This window comes from Mirounga angustirostris, unplaced genomic scaffold (genome assembly GCF_029215605.1).
Source record: "Mirounga angustirostris isolate CCGP_5_RB_7025 unplaced genomic scaffold, mMirAng1.0.hap1 SCAF_8, whole genome shotgun sequence".
Classification (NCBI taxonomy): Eukaryota; Metazoa; Chordata; class Mammalia; order Carnivora; family Phocidae; genus Mirounga; species Mirounga angustirostris.
In genome coordinates this window covers 11,764,185-11,788,147 of record NW_026991716.1, presented here as the reverse complement: position 1 = coordinate 11,788,147, position 23,963 = coordinate 11,764,185, and the positions used below count along the sequence as shown (strand labels likewise).

Below are 23,963 nucleotides of genomic sequence, written 5' to 3'. Positions count from 1 at the left end.
CCGAATCGCCCCCGAATCACCCCATTCACTGCTTCCTGGGCGGGGCCTGGGGCCAAGCCTGAGCCCGATCATGTCCTGTTGTCCTTCTCGTGTTTGATTTTGCCTTTCCCTTTCCTTCTTAGTTTTGGCCTTTCTCGGTGTCCACTTTGATGAGATCTGCCTCTGTCTTCAGCATTCTTGTCGAGCTGTCCTCCGGCTGGAAGTGCTTCCTGGTCACTCTGGGGTTTTCCATACGGCAGCTTCTCTGCAGTGACCGCCTTCCAGCTACTGATTAAAGAGCCACATGTGTGGCCGAGGGGGGACAGGGATACCTGTGCAAGCCTCTGGGCTACCAGAACAGGGTCACCTTCCTCGTGCTTTAAACTTACTTTGAAGGGCGCCTGGGTGGCTCAGTCAGTTAGCGTCTGCCTTCAGCTCAGGTCATGGTCCCAGGGTCCCGGGATTGAGTCCCTTGTCAGGCTCCTTGCTCAGCGGGGAGTCTGCTTCTCCCTCTGCCCCTTCTCCTGCTTGTGTTCTCTTTCTCAAATAAATAAATAAAATCTTAAAAAAAAACCCAAAACTTACTTTGAGCTTATGTGGTTGGACCTGGTGCATCCATCATGAACTGACCTGAATTAATTTATTTTGTGTAAAGTAGGCCCTTTAAAAAGTAAAATGATTCGTTGGCAGCACCAGATCAGGGGAAAAAAATATCCACATTGAAAGCAAAACTAAGTAGGGAGCTGAGAGTAACTTCTTCTGAGTTATGTATGTATGTATTTGGTTTTGTTTTTAAAGTTTATTTTTATTTTATTTTTAAAATTTAAAAAATGTTTTACTCTTTAACAAGACCAGCAGTGAGGAAGAATTGAGAGCTTGGGAGTCTTGTTTCTTAGGTTCCTATTAAATTCTCCCTTGGCTACAAAGTTTACGTTGGTTCTTGTGCTAAAATAAAACAAAACTGAAAACCCAAAACCATCAGACTTAATTATAAAAGTAATGCAGTTCCTGGGGCTCCTGGGTGGCGCAGTTGGTGAAGCGTCCGACTCTTGGTTTTGGCTCAGATCATGATCTCAGGGTCGTGAGATCGAGCCCCGAGTCCGGCTGCGTGTTTAGCTCGGGGTCTGTTTCAGGTTCTCTCTCCCTCTCCCTCTGCCCCTCCCGCTTGTGTTCACTCTCTTTCTCTCTCTCTAAAATAAATAAATAAATCTTAAAAAAAAAAAAAAGTAATGCAGTTCCTACTGTAGAATCCAGAAAATTTTAAAGAAAAAAATTAAGGGCACCTGGGTGGCTCAGTCAGTTAAGCGTCTGCCTTTGGCTCAGGTCATGATCCCAGGGTCCTGGGATCAAGTCCCACGTCAGGTTCCCTGCTCAGTGGGGAGTCTGCTTCTCCCTCTCCCTCTGCCCCCTCTTGCCCTCTCTCTCTCTCTCTCAAATAAATAAAATCTTTACAAAGAAAAAGAAAAAATTTAAAAGTTGGGTAATTCTTTCATTTATACATAATTTGTTAGCATTTTGGTATATATATATATTTTTTAAAGATTTTATTTATTTGACAGAGAGAGACATAGCAAGAGAGGGAACACAAGCAGGGGGAGTGGGAGAGGGAGAAGCAGGCTTCCCGCGGAGCAGGGAGCCCGATGCGGGGCTCGATCCCAGGACCCCGGGATCATGACCTGAGCCGAAGGCAGACACGTAACGACTGAGCCACCCAGGTGCCCCTGGTATATGTTTTCATGTACACGTATTCTTATGGGTTTTTTTTCGTTGTTGTTTTAAACAAAACTCTTTCCCCTAACATGATACTGAAAGCGGTTAAGCATTTTCCTGCACCATCAGACCAATCTTAAAAACCTCACGTAGCTGAAAAACATCAGATTGTTGAACCATTCCCATTTTGGGTAACACATTTGCAGTTTTGCACTATTAGAAATAGTATATACATCCTCATAGTTAAATCATTGACCTCAGTTATGATTATTCCCTCCAGAGAGGATCGATCCTGGAAGTACACTCACTAGATCAAAGGATATATGTATTTTTTGTATTTGCTCTGTATGGACAAATTGCTTCCCAGGAAAACTTGTACTAAAGGAGACCTTGTACCAGCAGAGAAAGATAGTGTGTTTCCTCTTCGGTATTTAATGATGATTGTCCTTGATAATTTAAGTGACAAGTAGTACCTCCCTGGTATCTGAATTTAAATGTGATGATTAGTGGGGCGCCTGGGTGGCTCAGTCAGTTAAGTATTTGTCTTCGGCTCAGGTCATGATCCCAGGGTCCTGGGATCGAGTCCCGCATCGGGCTCCTTGCTCAGCGGGGAGCCTGCTTCTCACTCTCCCTCTTCCTCTGCCACTCTTTTGCGCAAACTCTCTCTCTCAAATAAATAAATAAAATCTTTCAAAAAAAAATAAATGCGATGATTCGCGAGATGAACACTTTCCCTGTGTTTATTGGCCACTTTTATTTATTTCAGTTTGCTCATGTCCTTTGGCAGTTACTCTGTGAGGTGTTAGCATTTCTTTTTCAGATTTGGGAGAGCTTTTATAATGTTAGTAACCCTTTGTCATAATCGCAGGGATTTTTCTCTACCACATTATTTGCCTCTTAGTTTTGTTGATTATATGAGTATGTGTGTGTGTGTATACACACAGATCTTTTTTTCCACTTTTATTACAGGTCTTCAAGGTATTCTAAGTCTGGAAGGGCACAACTTCTGTTAATTTAACCCTTGCATCCATGAATCTAGTTTTGGGGACAAGTATGAATGAGAATCTATATCTTGCTTCCAGAAGATCCCTTTCCCCAGCTCTGTTGAAACCTTGTTCTGCTCCTCACTGACATGTAATGCCCCCCTCATCATACATGGTATCCTCAGTGTCCTGGTCCTTTTTCTGGACTGCCTAGCATTTTCTATTGTCAGATGGCTGTTGGATTAAAGCAGCTTTGAGCCTTCCTCATCCATAATACTTTTATACTGAATTAAAAGTCACTTTGTCTAGGTTCAAAAAGAAAAATACCCCTCCCCCCAAGGAATGAATTCAGTGAAAAGACATTGGAGATTCAATGCAAAAAAAAAAAAAAAAAAGCATGTGGTAGCATGAATAGGGATGCATTTCCCAAAATAAGATTTTGTGCATTTGTGAACATTCAGTCAGGCATCTTGCCAAGTATCCTATGGACCAGCTGAAGAATCCACAGGGCAGTGAGTCGTAATAAAGAGGGCTATTTTCATGCTCCCCAGCTCCTGCACTGAAAGAACTTGTAGAGTCTCCAAACCAGATGCATTCTTTCGGTTTTTAAGCTTCTGCCACGTCCTGGCTTCCCTGTTTATTCTTAGGGCCACAGGCTCGTGTTCTGAAATCGGAGTGTGCTGTAGTGTTGTTGGTCCATAAGGGCTCATCTGCCTTTTCAGGTCCAGGTGGGAACCACCGGCCCTGAGGTGGGGGAGGGACACCCAGGCATTTCCCATCATTGAGATGATCACTGGGTTTCGTAATCCGGAGCCCCTGGAGTTCATAAACGTTCTTCAGGGGTTATCATCTCTGAAACATATTATGCCCGACAATAAAGATGATAATCATCTGAGAGCGTTCCATTGCTTATTTCATGTATTTGGGATCTCCGTAGGATTTTGTTTTGTCCATCACGGACATGTTCAAAAGCTCTGCCCTAGATAGTCTCCAGTCTCTTGTAGTTCTAAAATTATACACTTGGCGTACCTTCTCCTACTGTCAGCTCACCCCGGTGTGGTCTCAGGTGTCAGATTCTATGTTCCTAGTCAGTAGGGAAGGAAACCGGGGGAACAGCCTGACCCACCAACCTCACATTTAATCCAGAATCGGGGATTCAGTCCACTGTTCCCCCGACCTCCCTCTCTTGGCCCCCAAGACTGCCTGGTGGCTTCTGGACGTGTCCGACTGTGTGTCCAGGTGTGGAGTTGCTCATTTACTCATCTTTGTATCACCGGGAATAATGTGTGATCGTGGGCTGTGTTCTTTCTGTCTCAGGCAGGGAACGTGGTAACAGGGGAGATGGTGGAAGAGCTTATTCTTTCTGGAGCAGACATAATCAAAGTGGGTGTTGGACCAGGTAAGACTTGCTGGGAAGCACAGCAGAGGTTGTGTGGCGGGCGTAGGGGTGTGGGGCTAGGGGAGGCCGGAGATTGTGGCCAGAAGGGAACCCATGGGTGACCCAGCCACAGGCGTAAAGCCCATTTCTTTTGGAAGTATCACACTACTTTTGGAAGTTAGGAAATGTCATTGGGTTGCTTTCTGATGCCCCCAGGGAACGTCTTAACGGAGCTGGGATGTGGGTAGAATGTGAGGTCCTGGTTTCAGAGCACTAATGTGGAAGAAGAGAAGGCGGATTTCATTAATGATCCCATACACCTTGAAGAGGAAGGCCAGGGGGTGAAGAATCATGGGGACAGTTAATGGACATGAATAACTCAGGTTTATAAGAAGGTTTGAGGGACCCCAAACACTGCACATAGGCATACAGCTCTGAGGCCGCATTTGAACGTGACCCATGGCCCAGTCGTTACCACCCCTGGCACCTCACCTGATACATATCCAGCTCAGTTTGCCCCTATCCTCTTGAGCATTCTCTCCTAGGACCACCCATTGGTGTCTTGAGCGGAGGAGCAAGGCAGAGCCTTTCTGTCCTTACACTGGACAGTTCCATTTTCTCCTGGGCCAGATGGTGGTCACCTTCCCCTTGGGCGAAACATGAGCTTTCATGTTTCCAAATTCTTCCTTGCACATCCATTCCTAAACAAACACTAAAATTGGAGAGAAGGGAAGAAGATATACATTTTCAGCTGGGAATAAAAAACAGTGAAGATTTTTAAAATACCGCCCACCCAAAGAACACTACCAAAAAAGGAAACAAACCGTCAAGCCATATGAGAAGAGTGTGGGAATGAGCTGCAGGAGGCAGAAGACGTCGTGTTGTTGACTTGGCACAGTTATAAGCCGTGAGGGAACAGGATGTGTATGAAGAGAGGATTAGGGAAGAAGAGGCTTGTAGGCTCACCAGAGGACTTGAGGAAACTCTCAAGATTGGGCTTTGGAAAAAAAAAAAAAATAAATTAAAAAAAAAAAAGATTGGGCTTTGGATGTTGCCACTCGGGCCAATTAACAACAAAGTCCGAGCAAGAGGAAAGACAGGCCTGGTTTTTACGGAGTGTTGGTCGCTTTTTGAAAAGTCAAAGAGAGGCTAAGGCCCAGTTCTTACTGACAAGGAGCTCCCTGCTCAGGATGGGCTGTAATAGGCTGAGCTAATAATAGAACAGGCTACTAATAGACCAGGAAGACTCTTTCTTCCAAAAGCAGGACGCTCAGCAGTCACCTGTTTAATCAGAAATACGTACGGAGCATCTACTAGCTGCCATTGTTCTGGGTACAGGACGTAAGTGTAGGCAGTCTTCTTGGCTTTCAAAGAGCTATTCTTGATGTACTTGATGTAATCTTGAACACTCAGCTGGACTTGTTTCCTTCATGCGCATGCTCTGTGTATATACTCTGTTTCCCCAGAAGATTTATGGTCCTTCCATTGTTGCTGTGTGCCCCCCCCTTCCCCCAGCCCTGGCAGGGCTGTCTATCAGAACAGATATGACCAAAGAGGGTAAGGAGCTTTGTTAGATCCCCTTCTTTAAACTGATTGGAGATGACATTTAAATTTCATGAATTCTTTAGAATAAAAACCTTGGGTATTCTCTCTGTGAATGACAGCGTTAAGAACGGGCGCCTTGCCCCTGTAACCGGGAGAAAACATGTATCCAGTTTCTCCTTTCGACCTGAGCATTAATCAAGACCATTCCCATGCCTCGTTTGAAAGTTCTTCCTTGGCTCTTTCCAAGAAAGGTGACTGGCCTAACCTCTGTAGGTCTCCCCCCCGGGGGCAGAGCTCTGGGCCTCTGCGGCAGAGACCCCTGCCTTCCTGCGAGGATCTGGCTATGGAGTGGGAGAGGAGAAAAGCCAGTTGGGAACCAGAGATTAGGAAATGAATTCTGCCTTGCACAATGAAGGTCTGGTTCCTGGGGCAGAGGGTGCCTTGGTGGGGAGAGGAGCTCTCTGGCTCCAGGATTGTGAGCAACACCAATGGACATAAAGAGATGTATTCTGCCCTGTAGCTGGACAGGTGCAGGAGGAAAGGGGGCTCCCCCATCCTTCTGGTTTTCTTGCTGAATCCCCTCCTGGAATTCTGGACATGGTTCTCTGTCTGGTCCTGTCCTCGAAGCCCTGGAGAGAGATCTGGGGGGACCGTGAAAGCACGGGTGGTGGTGGGGAGCCAGGAGAGGAGGCTGGGGTTCCAGCAGCCTTGTCTCCAGGCCTGATGGCCGATTGAGTGGGGAAACAGTGTGACTGGCATGTGGGCGACTCATCTATTCTTAAGTTTGCGCATTCTTTTAGTGACTATTTATAGCCCCCTTATGTACGAGGCTCTATTCTCAGCACTCGATCTACAACAATGACTATCCATGGAGCTTACCATCCAGCAGAGAAAACAGATCCCCTGCGTTCGTACACAAATAATTATTTAAATGCCTCTTTTTGAAGTGAATACCATGGTGAACAACTCCCCTGAGGTAGTGACATTTAAGATAAAGCCTGAAAGATGAGAAGCATTGGCAAGACCAGGGGGGTGGTTCATAGGGAGTGCTCAGGACAGAAAGTACAGCATGTACAGAGAATCCCCAGGGTGGGGAGAAACTCCCTGTGCTGGAGGAACTGGAAGGTCCCAGTGGCTGGAGTGTGGGGAGCAGGAGGGAGAGCGAGGTGGCAGAGGAGGGTGGCAGGTGGACATATGGGAATTCGGTCTGGGTGATCTTGGGGGACAGGGGGTGCTCATTTACAGGGAGAGGCGGACAGGACTTGAGCAAGGGGACAGGTGCTGGAGATGGTGGTGCTCTGGGCATAACTCAGCCTGGACCTAGCTGGGATCATACTCTGCAGACGGGTCCACCAGGACTGGGGTTGACCTTGGGAAAGGCAGAGGTCAAGGTGGGTTGCAGGCATCCGGGCGGTTGGTCCTGAAATGGAAGCTGGTCCGGCCGCCCAGGCTAGACGGGGACCCCGGACAGGGTGGGCGATCACGAAGCCCAGGAGGCTGGGGCCCACTGAGGACAGAGCTGGGTGGGAGGGGGTGCAGGCATGGGGCTAGTGACGCACCGCAACCCCGTGCGTGAGTGTTTCCATTTCTGTTTCATAGGCGAGGCCGAGAGGCTCAGAAAAGTTAGAAATTTGACAAAAGTTGAAGGTAAAGAGGCTGTGGGAGGAGCCCGAGGGGTCCCTTGACGTATAGCGTGGTTGTGCGGAAAAGCGAGGGACAGGGAAGGGACGGGAGTGTAAGCAGGCAGAGATGGGGGCTGACGTCACGGCGAGTGACAGTGACAGGGTGTCTTGGGTATCAGCGGTTGACGGTGATGAGGACCAGAATCCACGTGGCCAGATGGTGGGGTTCTCACCACCCGCCACTCCCCCACGGAAAGAAAGTTCACCCCCGGACCCCGTAAATCAGGGCGGGGCTGTGTGCCCGTGACGCAGGCTCGTTTTGTATCACGGAGTGCTCAGGACAGAAAGTACAGCATGTACAGAGAATCCCCAGGGTGGGGAGAAACTCCCTGTGCTGGAGGAACTGGAAGGTCCCAGTGGCTGGAGTGTGGGGAGCAGGAGGGAGAGCGAGGTGGCGGAGGAGGGTGGCAGGTGGACATACGGGAATACGGGATCCTGCTCATTCTTAACCATCTCTCTTTGGGCCCCGCCTCTCCTGCCCTCCAGGTTCCGTGTGCACCACCCGCACCAAGACGGGGGTGGGCTACCCCCAGCTCAGTGCGGTGATCGAGTGCGCAGACTCTGCCCACGGCCTGAAGGGGCACATCATCTCCGTAAGTCTCCCGCGGGGCAGGGGGCTGGGTGTGGGAACATCTCGGGACTTGGGGGGGGGCCCCCGAGGAAGCCTGTTTCCTGGCTGCCCTTCATCCGGTTGGCCTCCTGTGGGCTTGGCGGTGAGCCGGGCACCTTGGTCCCAGCAGTGACATTTGGCAGAGACCCAGGCCCTGCTCCCCATTTACTCTGCAGTGAGGGGCGAAGGCACAGGGGTCAGTAACAACTCATGGCGTTGGGTGGTGTGTTGGATTTGTGAGGAGCTTGGGAAGACGAGAGGGCCACATGCTCGTTTGCTACAAAGCACCCCAGCCTGGGTGGATTAAAGAAGAGAAAATCACGGTCTTGCAGGTCTGGAGACCAGAAGTCTGAGATCGGGGTGTCAGCAGGGTCCCGAGGGCTTGGGGGGAAGGCTCTGTTCCAAACCTCCAGCTCCCATGGTTGGTGGCACCATAGCTCCCGTCTACATGTGGCGTCCTCACCGTGTGTGTGCGCGCCTGTGTCCACGTTTCTCCTTTCGGTAAGGATGCCAGTCATGTTGCATTGGGGGCCACCGGCCCCTGGTTACCGGAGTGAGAGCGGATTCAGTAGCATGTTGGGGGCAGAAGGCAGATTGCTGTGGGTTGAGAAATCTATGGGAAGGGGTGAGGAGAGGCAGAGACAGTGATCTAGCAGCACTTCCAGGAAGCTCCTAGAAGGACAGCAGCCTGGGATGCAGCCACTAAACATTAAAGGTTGAGTGAATGAATTAATGCCAAATTAATATCTGTCCTCAGCGTAGCCATGATTCTGCTCTACCTTCACGGTTGTAATGACTATTCAGACAGTTGAAGAGATGTACCCAGAACACGTGGGATATAATCGTGCAGACTCAGAATGATGGCTTCCATTTAATGTGCGTTTTTTTTTAACATATAATTTTTTTTTTTTTTTTTTTTTACAAATTCTGAATTCGTGGTGTAATTTTAGTGGTCCTGTAACAGTGTTGATTCATTGAATATATTAAACCCTCAGACCTGTGCAGTTGCTGAGTCAGGCTCCCACATTAAATAATTGATAGGTGATTAAAAAAAACCAAACCTTTCCAAATGCATCCGATTACACATCCCTGCAGAATGATAGCTTGTTGATTTCAGCCCAGCACTTCAACATGTTGACGTGTGGTTTCTAGACTTGCTTTGAGGATACAAGGATACTCTATAAAAATCCCTACATGCGCCTTCCCTCGTTTTGAGCCTCAGTTTAGCATGAGTGCTATGGCTTTTGCTTCACGGGAGCCAGGGTCCTGTCCAGTGCGGATTCCCTGTGCTCTTCCTCACTCTTCACCCAAGTTTTCCATCCATCCACCGTTCCATCAGCAGGTTTTTATTGAGCATCTACTATGTGCTAGACAAGGAAGGTTTGTTGGTTGCTGACCGTTCTGAGACCCTGAGCTTGTCACCATGTCGCTGCGCTTTTGCCCCAGGGCACAAGTGAACGCCCATTTATTGTGTGTGAAAGGCCGAGTGCAGTGATCCAACTCACCGCAAACAGCATGGTCCCCAGGATGCCGGTGGGTCTCAAGTGTTCCCTAGGGCCTTGTTTTGGGCTGGCTGCATAAGAATCACCAGGGAAGCTTTCTTAAAAAGACATTCCTGGACCTGTCTTAGCAAAGACGACTCTTCCGAGGTTGGCCACGAAAGCGCCATATGTAATTAGCCCTAAATCTCTATCCCGTGACCGTTTTCACCATCAAGAGGCTTCCACAAAATTCGGCCCCTGTGTCCTGTATGTGCCTTGAGCGGCCACCATTTCCAAATCAGGGATCTGTCGAATAAAGTGTTCTACTGTGAACATATTCCGAGTTTCCACATTTGTGTCCTTCTAGAAATTTCACACCTGCTTCATTGATAGGACCATATTTGGGGGGGCGAGGTGGGTGGGGAGGCTCTGCATGCACCACCAGCGACTGAGAATCAACTTGGGTTCTCTTTACATAGCACCACCTCGCTGATAAGCTTCTTTTAGCGATTCTCCCAGTGTAGGGCCCAGACCAACAACATCAGCATCAACTGAGAACTTGTTAGAAATTCTCGGGCCTACCGAATCAGCAGCTCTGAAGGGGAGGCCCGGGACTGTGTTTTAACAAGCCCTCCAGGTAATTGTCATGTGTTCTCAAGTTTGAGAACCACGGGTTCCTGTCCTGGAGGCTCAGCATACCCTGGTGGGGCCCGTGTTCAGAGCGGGGTCTCATCTGCTAGTGCCCAGGGAACGGCTTCTCTGAACTTGTCAGTCAGGAACAGTGGCCGCCCAGGCTTGCGGTCCGGGTGCTCCCAGGTTCTCAGTAATGGTGAGAGATTTCCCAGACGGGGTCAGACGTTCCGTGCGTAGCCAGAAGACCAGACGAAGTTAGACTCCCGTGGGATCGGCACTCTTGACCTGAGCTCATTCCTCCTGGCCAGCCCAGGGGCCCGGGGTTCATAGCAGCCATTTCTTCGACCGCCCCTGTGTCTGATGGGGTTTCACAAGCCGATTTCTCCCATTAGCCAGTCCCTAAACCCACTGGAAACCCATCGGATATTTTGGATCTTGCTACTCTGCCCAGTTGCCTTCCAGCTGTCTCCTATGACACTTTGATCGTTGAATTAGCACATCCATGCTGTTGAAATTCAGTAAAAGGAAGCCACAGCAGGGGGCTGTTAGCAGGTGCTGATGCTCAAGCGGCTGGACTTGAATCGGGTTTCTATTTATTGAGGCCCACATGGGGTTCTGAGAGGCAGAGAGCTATAAATTCAGGACACCCCCTACGTAGGTGAAGATTGAAGTGTGACTAGTTAGTTTTGTCTTGTCATCTGCTGGGGACATCACACAAAAGAGAATTATAAAGGTGGAAACAAACTGTAGAAGTGATCCCTGAAAGTAAAGGTGGAAACAGAAGAAGGAATGACTGTTATTTGTTGAGCATCTACTACCTTCCAGGCACAATACACTTAGAATTTATGATCCTTGGAACAACCTGACAAACTAGCAGTTAGCTTCAGTTGACAGGTGTATTAGGGTTCTCTAGAGAAACAGAACCAATAGGGTGCCTGTGTGTGTGTGTGCTTGGCAAGAGAGGAGGTTAAGAAAGTATTATAAGGAATTGGTTCACGTGATTATGGGGGGTGAGAAGTCCCAAGATGTGCAGGGTGAGTTGCCAAGCTAGGGACTTTGGAGAGCTGATGGTGTAGTACCAGTCTGAATCGGAGGGCCTGAGAACCAGGAAAAGCTGATGTTTCAGTTGATGTTAAAAGGCAGGAAAAAGCCCATGTTCATTCAGAGGCAGTCAGGAAAAATTCACTCGAGGAGGGTCAGTCCTGTTGTTCCATTCAAGCCTTCGACTGATTAGATAGGGCCCACCCACATGGGGGAGAACAGTCTGCTTACTCAGTCTACCAATTCAGATGTTAATCTCATCAGGAGGGAAGGGGGGAAGAGTGGGAGGGAAGGAGGGAGGGAGGAAGGAAGTAACCTTCCTAGAAACAACCAGACTAAGGTTTGACTAGGTAGCTAGCACTCTGTGGCCCAGTCAAGTTGATACATAAAGTTAGCCGTTGCAATCAGGTGAGGAACTGAAGCTTCAGGATCTTAACTTGTCCAGCATGACTACTGGCAACATTCAGACTGAGGTCTGTTCATCTTCCCTTGACTGCCCTCCCCCCATTTAGAAAATGAGGAAGTCACAAAGAACGAGAAGAAGAAAGGCTTGCTGAAGTCACAGAGAATGCAGGGTTGGTACAGGACCCCATCTGCTCGTTCTCCCACCCCAGTGCTCTGGGAGATGCGCGCGTCCTCTGTCCTCCCCCCCCCCCCCCAGGGACCCCACGTGTGTCTTCCAGTGGGGAAAGGACAGTCAGTCCCTGATGCACGGTTAGAAGGGAAGGGATTCGAACCACCGGTGAGTTCACTATCCACTGATAACCAAGCACACCTTGGACTTCGTGCTGCTTTAGAAGACCTAGAAAGAAGTCCTGGGATTAGGTTGACTGGAATCACCCTGGTCTCTTCTTGACTCAAGCTCCAGCATTTTAATCAGTGCATTTTATAAAGACCAAGAGAGCATGCCTTGTCAAGGCTCAGAAGGCCCTGTATCGTGAAGGGCTGGTCATGGTAAGGATCCAGATGATTCAAAGTCATCCCCAAACTTCTCCCTCTCTGTACCCGGTCACTAGTACTTGCACTGACCCTTTGCAGAGAAGTAAAGATGGATCAGCAAATTTCTGATCATTTTAACGATTTAATACAGCATTTCAGAAGCAGTTAGACCATTCTTTAGCAAGACCTAAACAAAGTTTTTCAGATAATTAAAAATTTTTAAGGCCTGAAAAATTCCCCAACAGCATAATTTAGCCTAGAATAAGTTAGAAACTACAGATAAATATAAAGGTTCCTGGAACTGTCAGCCTTCTTAAGAGGACCACGCCTAATGTTTTGATAAGTATGCTTCTCGACAGATTTATGTTTTTAAAATTTTATTTATTTATTTTTGTTTCTGGACATTTTTAGAGTGTACACTTAACCGGGGTTCTAATCTTGTTCTGACATTATTATTGCTGTGTGACCTTGGGCAAGTCACTCAACCTTTCTGAGCTCCCCTCATTCCCCGCCCCATCTACAAAAATATCAACTGTAGGTGCTTGTGGTGTTTAAGTGAAGTTTCTAACAGCCCCGGCACATAGTAGGTGCTTGATTTGAATTTGCTCCACCCGTTCTGTACTTGCTTTCCCCGCCCTCAATTTTAGAGAAGGGCAAGTATTCTTGAGAAGAGAAGGTAGGCCGACAGTTCACAGATGGAGTTCCCACCGCTCCTGTCACGCGACGCTTTTTCTCCTGAAAGACACTCTTGAAAAGCAAAACAAGCAGCGCTTTGAATATTTGCACATTGTTTTTGAAAACGTTTCCAGCGGCTGTGATGTTTCTATGTGAAAGTAAACGTGTGTCTTAGATCCCAGGGGTTTGCCCCTGCTGCTCTCGCCTCCTGAGAACATGAAAAGGATGCTTTGAGCAGCTTCTGGAAACCCATCTGTGAGCGGGAGTAGGGAGCAGACTCCTTTGCCCTAAAGCATTCTGCGACGTCGGATGGCATGGGGTCAAATGCGCAGCCTGGCGTGTCTGGTCCACCTTGTCTATTTATAAATGCATTTCCAAGTAAAGTGAGCAGAAGATGCCGTGCGTAGGATTTCCTCCTGATGGCACGTCACGGAGCCCTCTTAACTGTGGACATGTTGGCCCATCCTGGGAAGAGAAGAGCTCCTTTTTCAAGGGCCCCGGTGGCCTCATCCCTCACCACAAGAATGTGGAATTTTCCAGGCCCCGCATGAGACACCACCGTGGCAGTGACAACTCACAGCTCGAAAGCAAGGGAGGGTGTGTGTGTGTGTGTGTGTGTGTGTGTGTGTGTGTGTTGTGTTGTGTTTTAAGTCCAGTAACGTCCTAGTGTCATGGGGGCGTGAGTTTGTTTAGTCTTCTCAGGTCATATGTTTGACACCCTTTCGAGTGCAAAACTGGTTGGTACAGAGATAAAGCATTCCAAAACTGGCAGGGCGAGTGAAGGGCTTGTACCTTTGAAAGAGGAAGTGGAGACGCCGGAGCTTGGGGCCAACAAGGCACAGCCCCAAGTCCTGTCACTGTCTTCCCGTGGGCGGTTGGGCCACGTAACTTAGACCACTTGTGAAATGACCATTCCCTAGCACCCTGTGGCCCTCCGGGGGTCAGAGAAGCTACACTTGAGAGCAGGCACACCTCATTTTATCGAGCTTTGCTTTATTACACCTCAAAGAAACCGTGTTTTGTTTTGTTTTGTTTTTTAAACAGAAGATCTGTGGCAGCCCCACATCAGGGACAAGTTGGCACCGTTTTTCCAACCGTTATTTGCCTACTTGGTGTCTCTGTGCCGCATTTGGGTAATTCTCAGAAAATTTCAAGCTTTTTCATCCTTGTATTTGTTACGGCGATCTGTGATCGGTCATGACAGTTCGCCCAAAGCTCAGGGGATGGTCGGCATCTTTTAGCAAAAATACTGTCAGTACAATACAATACAAAAAATTAGTGAAAGTATTTTTTAACTAAGCTGTGTACCTTTTTTTTTTAGACAGTAATGCTCTTCTGTCTGCACTGGGAAACCACCAAAGTCATTTGACTCGCTTCACTGTGATATTCGCTTTATTGCTTGTGGTCTGGAACCGAACCTGCAATATTTCTGGGGTGTGCCCGTCACAGACACGATGGAGGAAATAGTTCCAGGCAGTAAATATTCATAAAAAAATACAGAGTTCAAGCTTTCACACCTATCTTTGGATCTGAACTGCAAAGAAGTAATGAGACAGAAATTGAGTTACAGCTTGTGGAGTGACAGGCCTCAAAAGCAGATAAAAAAGGGAAATGAGTCACAGAGACCCCTGTTCTCCAGGGGAAGTGCTGTTCATAAAGTGGTTCATCCTGCTTGGCTAGATGCCCTCCAGCTCTGGGGGCGCACACCAGTGGTTCAACCCGCTTGGCTAGATGCCCTCCAGCTCTGGGGGCGCACACCAGTGGTTCAGCCCGCTTGGCTAGATGCCCTCCAGCACTTGGGGGTGCGCACACCAGCGGTTCAACCCGCTTGGCTAGATGTCCTCCAGCTCTTGGGGGCGCCCACCAGTGGTTCAACCTGCTTGGCTAGATGCCCTCCAGCTCTGGGGGTGCACACCCCTTCCTGCCGATTGTGATGCCAGCTAGCCCCTGGCAGCCTGTGTCCTTCCCAAGGCTGGTCCGACTCCTTTCTGGGTGGGTCCCACCTTCCAGGGACAGGCACTTGCCTCTGAGACCTTGGTGTTCCTCCCAGACCCACCCTGAGCTCAGGGCTCTGTCATCACGCCAGCTTCCCCCCCGGCCCCCCCCCCCCCGGGACCTTTACTTCTTTACGTCTGTCTCTGTGGGGTCTGGCGGCAACTCCGGGCCACCCTCGCTGGCCACCTTCTCCTTGGACGTCACACAGGCCAAATTGGGAATAGCAGGTAGCAGCTGTTGGTAAGGATGCCCTGTGGGCTCTGCATTCTAGAAGCCCCACGCTGGGCTGCTGGTGCTTCACCATAACCTCCGTGGCTGAACCATGCTGGGCCGCCCAAGGTGAACCGTCCTGCTGGGCATTCAGCCAGCCCTGGGTGTGCGCTCTCTATGGGTAGAGTGGGGATCAGGAATGCATGTTCGATTTTTAAGCTAACTGGGCCCATTACAAGAAGGTGGATAGGGGACCCATGGAGGGGCTAGAAGGATAAAGGAACTCCGTGTCCTTTCCCCAGCTCTTAAAATAATTCAGCTTTTGTACTAAATAAACCTCACCTCAGGCCAGGCAAGGAGGGAAAGGGGGACTTTTGAATGACAGTGAATTTGGGCGGCCCTGGCCAGGCATGTTGTGTAAGGGGATGGCAGGGGATGAGGTCTCTGAGCATCTCCTGCTGCCTCCCGCTTGCCTGGGCTTCCAGGGCAGGCTGAGGGGGGTGGGGGGCAGGGCGGACCCGGAGAGAAAACCCCAAGAGGTTGGGGGATGGGAGATGCAGTATGGAGGGAAGCAAACTAAGTCCAAACACGGTGAGTGGGGAATGCTGGGCCCGGGCTCTTTGCTGTTTGTGGCTGGGGGGTGCTTCCGGAGATCCCGTCCTGATGACCGAATCGCCCCAGGGGAGGGGGACAGCCTGGCCCAGCACGCCGCCGCTGATACCCTCTCCTTGCTTTTTCCTCTTTGAAGGACGGAGGCTGCACATGTCCAGGAGATGTCGCCAAAGCCTTTGGTAAGGGGACAGATGGGGGAGGCAGGAGCTCCCCTGCCGTTGTGTGCTGGCCTCTGGTGGGAACCTGAATGAAGAGGCGGGACGTGTTGGGAAATTCTGGGCCAGTCCTGAGTTTCCTGTTCCCTGGATCTCAGCCCCAATTGGCTGGAATCCTGATGTTGGTTTGGTTCAGCGGAGCGGGCAGGTGGAGTGCCCAGGGGATGGAAGGGGGGGGGGGTGTCGGGTCAGCCTGCAAGCCGGGAGAGGATGAAGTCATGGCTTAGACGGGGGCCTGTGGAAGAGGCCAGGACCAGGTCGGTAGCACAGCGACTTCAGGGAGGGTCTCTGGGGCCTAACTTGGGGCAACCTTTTGGGAAGGACTGGAGTCCCCCCAGCGGTTTCTCCCCGTGGGGCCGAGGCACCCGTGTCCTGGCAGGGGACAGCACTGTCCAGCTGAGATGCAGTTGGCGCTTCTGGGGCCCCCTGGCCTTTTCTTGGGAAAGCGCTAGGCAGTCAGCGGCTCTGCGTGCTGCGCCCAGTGCCACCTGACCTTGGCGAACTGCGTCCGACGTCGGGGCTGGCTGCACGGCTGGGGACGCCAGCCTGCCAAGTGGGAGCTGCGTGTGCCCACGGGTGACAGAAAAACAACCTGCACGGCCCCACTCCCCTTTCTGAGGCCAGGGCCAAGTTCACGGTTCACTTTTTTCCTTTTTTTTTTTTTTTTTCCTATGGAGGGGAGCTTTCTGTTGGAGACATTCTTAAGGGGTGCCAGGGTTCCTTCCCCTTACCTGCATTGGGCAACTCCTGTGTTTCTTGACCACTGCTTCAGAGACCTTCCCATAGACTGTCTTAGGTTTAGGCACTGGTTCTCTCTCTCTTTCTTTTAATGAAACACTGATGGTGACCAGGAGACCGAGACCATGTTCTTAGCAACGGGGTTTTGTAGCAGCCCTTGGGGAATGTCATGAAAATGGGCGGCCTTCTTACGTAATCCCCTTCTGATCGTGCATCTCGGTTATGGAAGGGAACACACGGGTCATCTCTGTCATCCAGGGTGCCTCCTTTGTAGTTGAGACTGAGGCCCCGAGAGGTGGGTGACAAGGTCAGGGTCCCACAGCCGGCAGCCAAGCAGGGGGAGCCAGGACCTCCTGCGCCACTTGTGTGCCCCCCCCCCCCTTTATCTGGATCATTAGCCAAAGACACTTTGGTTACTGATTTTTGAGCTGAATCTACTGAATGGTGTTGGGTGCTCCCGCTTGGGCTCCCTGCACGGAGTAGGAACTGGTGCACTTTTAAAAGTGACCGACTGGTTAAGAAGGTGCCTCGTAGGTAACAGTCCCTGGTCTTTGGAATCACCTCTGGCATCTTTCCCTTCACTCGTCTTCCGGGGAGCATGGCCTTGCCCGTGCTGAGGGTCAGCGGAGGGAGGGGGAGGAACTGCGTCAGGGAGAATGGTGGGGAGGGAGGGACATGAGAACATTCAGAAACAAAAACGATTGGAAGCCTCTTCGCAGCGTTGTTGGAGTGGATCTGTGCTATGCGTTCCTGCTGTTGACATCTGCTACTGGGGTTGTGGTCATTGGGAGGCCTGGCTGGACACCGGTTTTCCTCTGCCCCCTCAAAGTCATGACAGGGCAGGTGGGGTGGGGGGCAAGGATCCAGCCTTCGTGTTAGGGACCCTGGATTGCTGGGTCTGCCAGGCTTGCAGCCGAGTAGAAAGGTCCTGTTGTGCGTGGCTTGCCTGAGGACCAGGCCAGGGGGCCAGCCCTGCAGAGCTGGCTTCCCTGTAATGCTGAACAGGAGGGGCCGCGACGCCTGACGCAAACCCCAGAGTTGTCCTGTAAATACCTAAATGATCCACTGGAAGAGGTCAAGGCCACTTGTCAAGGGTACCTGTGCTCACTCTTCCTCCTTGTCCTTCGTCCTAATTCTGTATCCTGATGTCCTTGTGTTCTAAATGCAAACCCTCAATGGGACATAGGAGGAGACGTTCATAGTCAGAGGGGAGACTATACCATCACCATGAACAGGATAGGGAATGGTGATATTGCTAGTTTTTCCACGTACACCTTTTCCATTCTTGACAAGTAGTTATCATACATCTACCGTTTGCCAAGTCCTATGATAAACACTGGAGAGGCAACTCCATACTATAGATAGATAGATGATAGATAGATAGATAGATAGATAGATAGATAGATAGATAGATAGAAAGAAAGAACATAACACTGTGGCATGCTGAGAGAAAGAACAATCCTCTTTCCCCCCCAAATAAGTCTCAATGGTAATAGGATCCTCCGCATACATTTGCTACTGAAAATTGAAACAGCCCATCCAAAAAATTTTTATTACAATTCCAATTTTTGGGAAAACCAGAAAATCCAGCCTAGGTACCCTGCCCTAATTATGCTCTAGCTGTACCACCCCAGTGTTCTCTGTGTATTCCTTCTGCACAGGTTACGTGGCTTCCAATTTTTGATGTTGGGTTTTAGCTTAATGACTTCAGGCTTCTCAAACACGCAGGCAACACTCTGAACCTATTAGTGCTTCCTTAGGTCACATCAAAAGTGGAAGTCTACTGAGGTCATTCAAATGCAGACTACAGAAGATATCTATCTATCTATCATTTATCTATCTCTCTATATATAATTTAGGTTTGTCTTCTTAGTACCCAGTCTCCAGTGTAGGAGTGTCAGTCTGTTCTGAGGTCTTTCGTGATCTACACAAGCAGAGTGTGAGGGTGCTGCTAGCCTAAGGTAGACCAGATGCCTGATGAGGGCACCGGAGGAGAGACTGGGCAACATGCTGTAGGAAATGCTGCCCAGTTCTTAATGCTGCTTTGATGATGAGACTTAGACAAACTGTGTTTGGAAGGTGGTCATGGTCAGTCATCGGTTACCATTCAGGACTGTCCAGTGCTTTAGCCTTTAGCTGCATTTCTTTCTCAGTGTCCAGAGCCTGTCTTCCCACACGGCAGGCCTTCTGCACTTTTTCCAGAAAGGGAGAGGTTGAGCTTTTTTCTTGATTATTGCTGGGAGCAAGGAGGGGTGAGTTGGGGTAGCTCGTCGATCCTTCTACAGCCGGTTTTCTCTGAGCTCTTTTCCCTGCGCCTGCTTTTTGTTCCCACTGTTGGAGTTTAGGAGCTGGAGCGGATTTTGTCATGCTGGGAGGGATGTTTTCAGGCCACACGGAGTGTGCCGGAGAGGTGATTGAGAAGAACGGGCAGAAGCTCAAGCTCTTCTACGGGATGAGCTCCGAAACAGCAATGAAGAAGCATGCAGGAGGGGTTGCTGAATACAGGTAAGTCTCAAACGTCAGCTCTATTGACACTAAGGTGCCGTGGGAAGGAGCTAGAAAACATATGCTGCTCCTTTTTAAATAGCCCCAGTTTTTATCCAACTAGCATTTGCTGTGTTTGGGGCCCTCAAAAGGCAGTGCTGAGCAGAAGTGTTCTGGGACGGGACAGAAACGTGATGAGGGGGTATGTGTGAGCAGGTAGGACTCCTGCTTAACCAGACACTCCAGACTTTCCAGGGGGTTAGGCAAGAATATTTTGCCTTGTCCTGATAGCTCTGAGCTAGCTCCGTAACCGCCCATCTCTAGCCTGGAACGAATTCGGGCTGCAAGAATTGAGTTGAAGAATGGGTTTCCCATTGCATATGAAAACAGGTGTGGTGCACACCACCGCATGGAGGTTGGGCCTTTCTGGAAGATTCCATGTTTCCCCTATGGTAGGACTCTCACCTGCCTCCAGGCTCTGACGGTTGACATAGGCAGCATTTTTAGCCATTTAATTGTGTTACTCACTGCAGAAGAGATGCTTGCTTCTGGTTTTTTGTGTTTTTTTTCCCAAATCCACCATCCCCAAAGATAACCTGGCTTTTTCTGTTTCACTTCATCTTAATTGTCCGCATGTGTGTTTGAAGAACCTTAGGACAGCACGTATCTACTCCCTGGCCCTGTTCCCTAGAAGCTGCCATTGCTTCTCATCAGCATTAGCCTGATGACAAGTCACACGAAGTGGATAGGACAGAAGGTCTTGCTTCCTCAGAAGGAAGTCCGCTGGGAGGGAGGGATTGCCTTTCTCCGGGAACCTCGGGCACTGGGATGGGAGCTCAAGCCCTCCCTGGTGGACACCCTCCATTTCCTACCATTCATCCCACATCCCCTAGCTTATCTCGAGAATCTGGGATGCAGACGTGTTGTATGAGCTTCAAATCCTGCTGGAGGTAAAATCTCAGAACCCCACTGAGATTCATAGGCGCCTGGACAGGCGGGAGGCATGGGGTACTCCACCAGAGTTCTGTGCTTCAGTCGGGGGGGGACTGGCGGACTGATATTCATTCTCATTCTTCAATCTCACCTCCTTTTCGGGGGGGGACCTCAGTAAAGAGGATGCGACAGTGCGGGGAAGGCAGGGTGGAAAAGAGGAATAGGAGACTAGGTCTGTACCTTCATCCTGGAAAGGAGGACTCTCCTTCCCATGCAGCCTCAGAAGGCTTTTGCTCCCATGTGGTGCCCGATGGAGGAGGTTGCACAGTTTATGAGGGTGGGCAGGGGGAGGATCACTGCCTCGGTGCCACCCTGGACCTCCAGTCCGGAAGCTTCATGCTTTACCAGCAGCCGCTGTCCCTATCCCAGGGCCTGTGCCAGGGAAAGGCGAGGGGGCGAGGGAGGCAGACACACAGAGGCAGAGACACAGAGAGACAGAGACATAGAGAGACAAAGACATGGAGAGAAGAACAGAGGCAGCCTGCAGGGCTCTACGTTACGCGGAGCCCTCGTGGTTCGGGGACCACTAGATGCTTTGCCTGGAGGACACTCTGCCCTCTAGCTGTTGCATCTGTTCCGGGTTCTAAGGAAACCAGACAGAGGAGGGCAGACCAACCTCTGCCACACGGGGAAGCTGAGTCCCCGAAAGAAAAATCCTCTCCTGTAATTTCAGCAGAGTTTAGACAAACAGAAAATAGAAGATTCTGGAAGTGGATTCAAATCTTGGACAGGAAGGGCAAGGGCTGAAGGAATTCGAACGTCAATCTGGAGGCAGCCTGAGCCCTGCAGGCTGCCTCTGTTTTTCTCTCCGTGTCTCTGTCTCTCTATGTCTCTGTCTCTCTATGTCTCTGTCTCTCTGTGTCTCTGCCTCTCTGTGTGTCTGCCTCCCTCGCCCCCTCGCCTTTCCCTGGCAGTTTGCAGCCCCATCCCCACAGTTTGCTCCCAAGAATCGTCCTCCTTTGACGTTGGTATTTAATTAAGGCAAAGCTATTTCTGCTTTGCTGGGTCCTTCCCAGCCATTAACCATTTATGCCTCACGCTGTCCCTGGGAGACAGATCAAAGTACCTTCGTTTACCAGACGACACGACGTGCACCTCAGCGATAGATGACTTGCAAAAGGGGACCGTCCCCCGTCAGCAAAGAAGCAACGATGAGCATCCAGATGACTTCCAGCAAGCCCCAGGCGGGCCATGGAAATCTCTTTCAGAAGGGAAATGGCAGTTGTTGCGAGCCCAAGTGCAGAGGTGGTGGTCTCGGTCACCGCACGTGGTGACATGAACCGGCTTGGGTGTGGCCCAGCAGGGCGTCAGAGCTCAGTGCTCTGAACCGACCACGAGCCCAGCCCTGGGTCTCGTCAGCGGTGTAGGGAGGTAGATTTTGTTGCACTTAAGGCCAGTCTTGCCTGTGTGGATTCCAGTGCTCGAGAGTTCATACCATCTTGAAATTCTAGGCAAGGAGTTTCTGATTGAGAGATGCTGTTTTTTTTCTCGTTGAAGAGACCAGCTAAAGAAAGTTCCAGAATTTGGTTAATTGTGAGACTTTCTAGATTGCCTGGGCCTCAGATGAGGGCTAGAGTTTTGCATAGATTGGACATTTCCTTCTTGTAATGCCCCCTCCAAAGGCAAGTCTGGACTGCATATCCGTGCTACCTAGTGGGGCTTGAGTTGTGCATTTTACGAATCTTCCTTGACTTAAGCCCGGGGCTGCATTCCGATAAACCCATCTTACGGTGAAAATATGATAAATTGAAATGCATTTGAGACACCTAACCCCCTGAACATCCTAGCTCAGCCTGGCCTACCTTAAATGTGCTCAGAACACTTAGGGTAGCCTACCGTGGGGGCAGAATCGCCCAAACAGGGCCTGTTTGATAATAAAGGGTTGAGTGTCTTCTGTAATTTATCGAATATTCTACTGAAAAACAGACTGGTTGTATGGGTGCAGAGTGGTCGTTCCCCTGTCCCAATCCTGGGGCTGATGTCTCTGTAGGCACCGGCGACCCGCATCACCAGTTGGGGATGTTGGCACATGGCTAGCCTGGGAAAGGATCCAAATTCAAAATCCAAAGTATGCTTTCTACTGAGTGCATATCGCTTTCCCACCACGGTGACCTCAAACCATCGTAAGCGGGAGGCTGTCCGTTCTGATACCTTCCTCCTCCTCTTGATCGGCCTCTTTGAGGACACTCGGGGTCTGCTTGGAGAGCTGGTGTTTGGGAGGGCGAAGCCCTGGGCTTCTGTTGTCGATCAGGGAGTGAGACAAGAAGAGGCGGTGGCCGGAGTCGTTCAAGAGGTCATCTGCCAGGGCTGGTCTTCCCCTCGGGCATTTGGGACCCTGGGTCAGTCGGATGCTGGTGTCGGGATGAAGCTGGAGGAGAAAGGGGGAGTTGGTTTCTCTTAGGGCCCCGACGTGAGGGGGATACCCCAGAGTGAGGTGTGGGTCCACTTCTTCCAAGGCTGCCGACGAGGAATTTCCTCCTCCCGGTGCCCCAGGCAGCCAGGAGCGAGGCTGTGCACTTCGGGTGGGAGGAATGTGTTCATCTGAGCTGCTGCTGTGAGCAGCTCGCATTCGTAGCAACGGGGGGGGGTCAGACGATGGCGTTTAGCTACCTGAGTGCCTTGGGGGGGCTGTTGGCTGTTGAAAGGGCTAAAGCTGGGAATAATTCTGGCTGGGTTCTTTTTTTTTTTTTTTTAAGAATTTTTTATTTATTCATTTGAGACAGAGAGATACAAAGAGAGTGGGGAGAGGCAGAGGAAGAGGGAGAAGCTGAGCAGGGAGCCCGACGTGGGGCTCGATCCCAGGACCCGGAGATCATGACCCGAGGCAAAGGCAGACGCTCAGATGTCTGAGTCACCCAGGCGCCCCCCCCGCCGCACTGGGTTCTTAAAGGGGGGGAAAAAAAAGCAGATTAAAAGACAAGCTTCCTTTTTCTTGCAGAGCCTCTGAGGGCAAGACTGTGGAAGTGCCTTACAAGGGGGATGTCGAAAACACAATTCTGGATATTCTTGGGGGACTGAGGTCTACCTGCACTTACGTGGGGGCCGCCAAACTGAAAGAGCTCAGCAGGAGGGCGACGTTCATCCGGGTGACGCAACAGCACAACATGGTGTTCAGCTAACCTTGAGGATGAGGTGACGTCCGGCTCGTGGAAGCTTCCACGCACACCTGCTTTCCCACCGCCCTCGTGTTACATCAGAGTTTCTGGCCACTTCTGAATGGTGGACTACTCCCCGGAGGCTTTGGGGTTCCCCCCTGGTGCCTTCGGGGGTGGGGGGGCTGGAAGCAGGGCACTGACCGGGTCAGTGGTCAGAGCCCAGCTGCCTGGAACGCATAACCTCATTGTTAAAACTAACTCCCCTTTTTTTTCATTTTTCTTTTTTTTTTTTTTTAAAGAAAAATGGTTTCACTTTAATATAATGCGATTCTCTTAAGACTTGGTGGAGTGCTGGAGTTTGCATTTGCAGAAATAAGATGTCAGGGGAGCTTGGGGGTTTTCTACCTTCTTCCCACGCTTGGTTGGTAGCGGTCGAGGCATGGCGGGAGGAGCAAGCAGGGGAGGATGGAGGCAGGGGATGGGGGTCAGAGTCACTGGGCTCCCCTCCTCCGCTTCTGGTCGCCAGCAAAGGACGAAAGCGCCTGACTAGACCCATGGACTTGAAGAAGTGGTCTCCTGTGGATACGAGGCGTGGCGACATGTTTTTTCACCACCTGCATTACACATGTCTTTTGGGAACGGGTGTCTGGCACTATGGGGTCAGTGTTGCTTTGGGGACGCTGTCCCTCTCCTGGTTTTTCATTGAGTTTTGTTTTCCTTCCTCTCTTCCCTCCTCAGTCCCAACCTGTCAGGCTGGCCTCTCTCTTAAAGAGAATAGACATTATTTTGAAGTTCACGGGATGTTTTATTAGAAGGTTAACCACCCAAAACTTGGCAAGTGGAAACCTTACTGAAACACAGCCCAGACCTTGCCCAGCAGCTTTCTGCAAGTCATTGGTTTAAAATACAAGTTAGAACTATGCCCTTGTCAAGGCCGTTCATACTTTCGAGGAAGGACCACATGG

At 50.3% G+C, this 23,963-nt stretch overlaps 1 protein-coding gene across 1 annotated transcript in view; it reads left to right on the top strand.

The window, feature by feature from the left end:
• Positions 1-23,337, top strand: part of GMPR (guanosine monophosphate reductase) — a 44,375-nt gene extending 21,038 nt beyond the window's left edge. The window contains exons 5-9 of the mRNA XM_045866339.1: positions 3,990-4,071; positions 7,764-7,870; positions 15,610-15,652; positions 18,772-18,931; positions 22,842-23,337. Of these exons, the coding sequence (XP_045722295.1) occupies positions 3,990-4,071; positions 7,764-7,870; positions 15,610-15,652; positions 18,772-18,931; positions 22,842-23,022 (573 nt within the window). The 3' untranslated portion in view covers positions 23,023-23,337. The remainder of the gene's footprint in view (positions 1-3,989; positions 4,072-7,763; positions 7,871-15,609; positions 15,653-18,771; positions 18,932-22,841) is intronic.
• Positions 23,338-23,963: the final 626 nt, after the last annotated feature.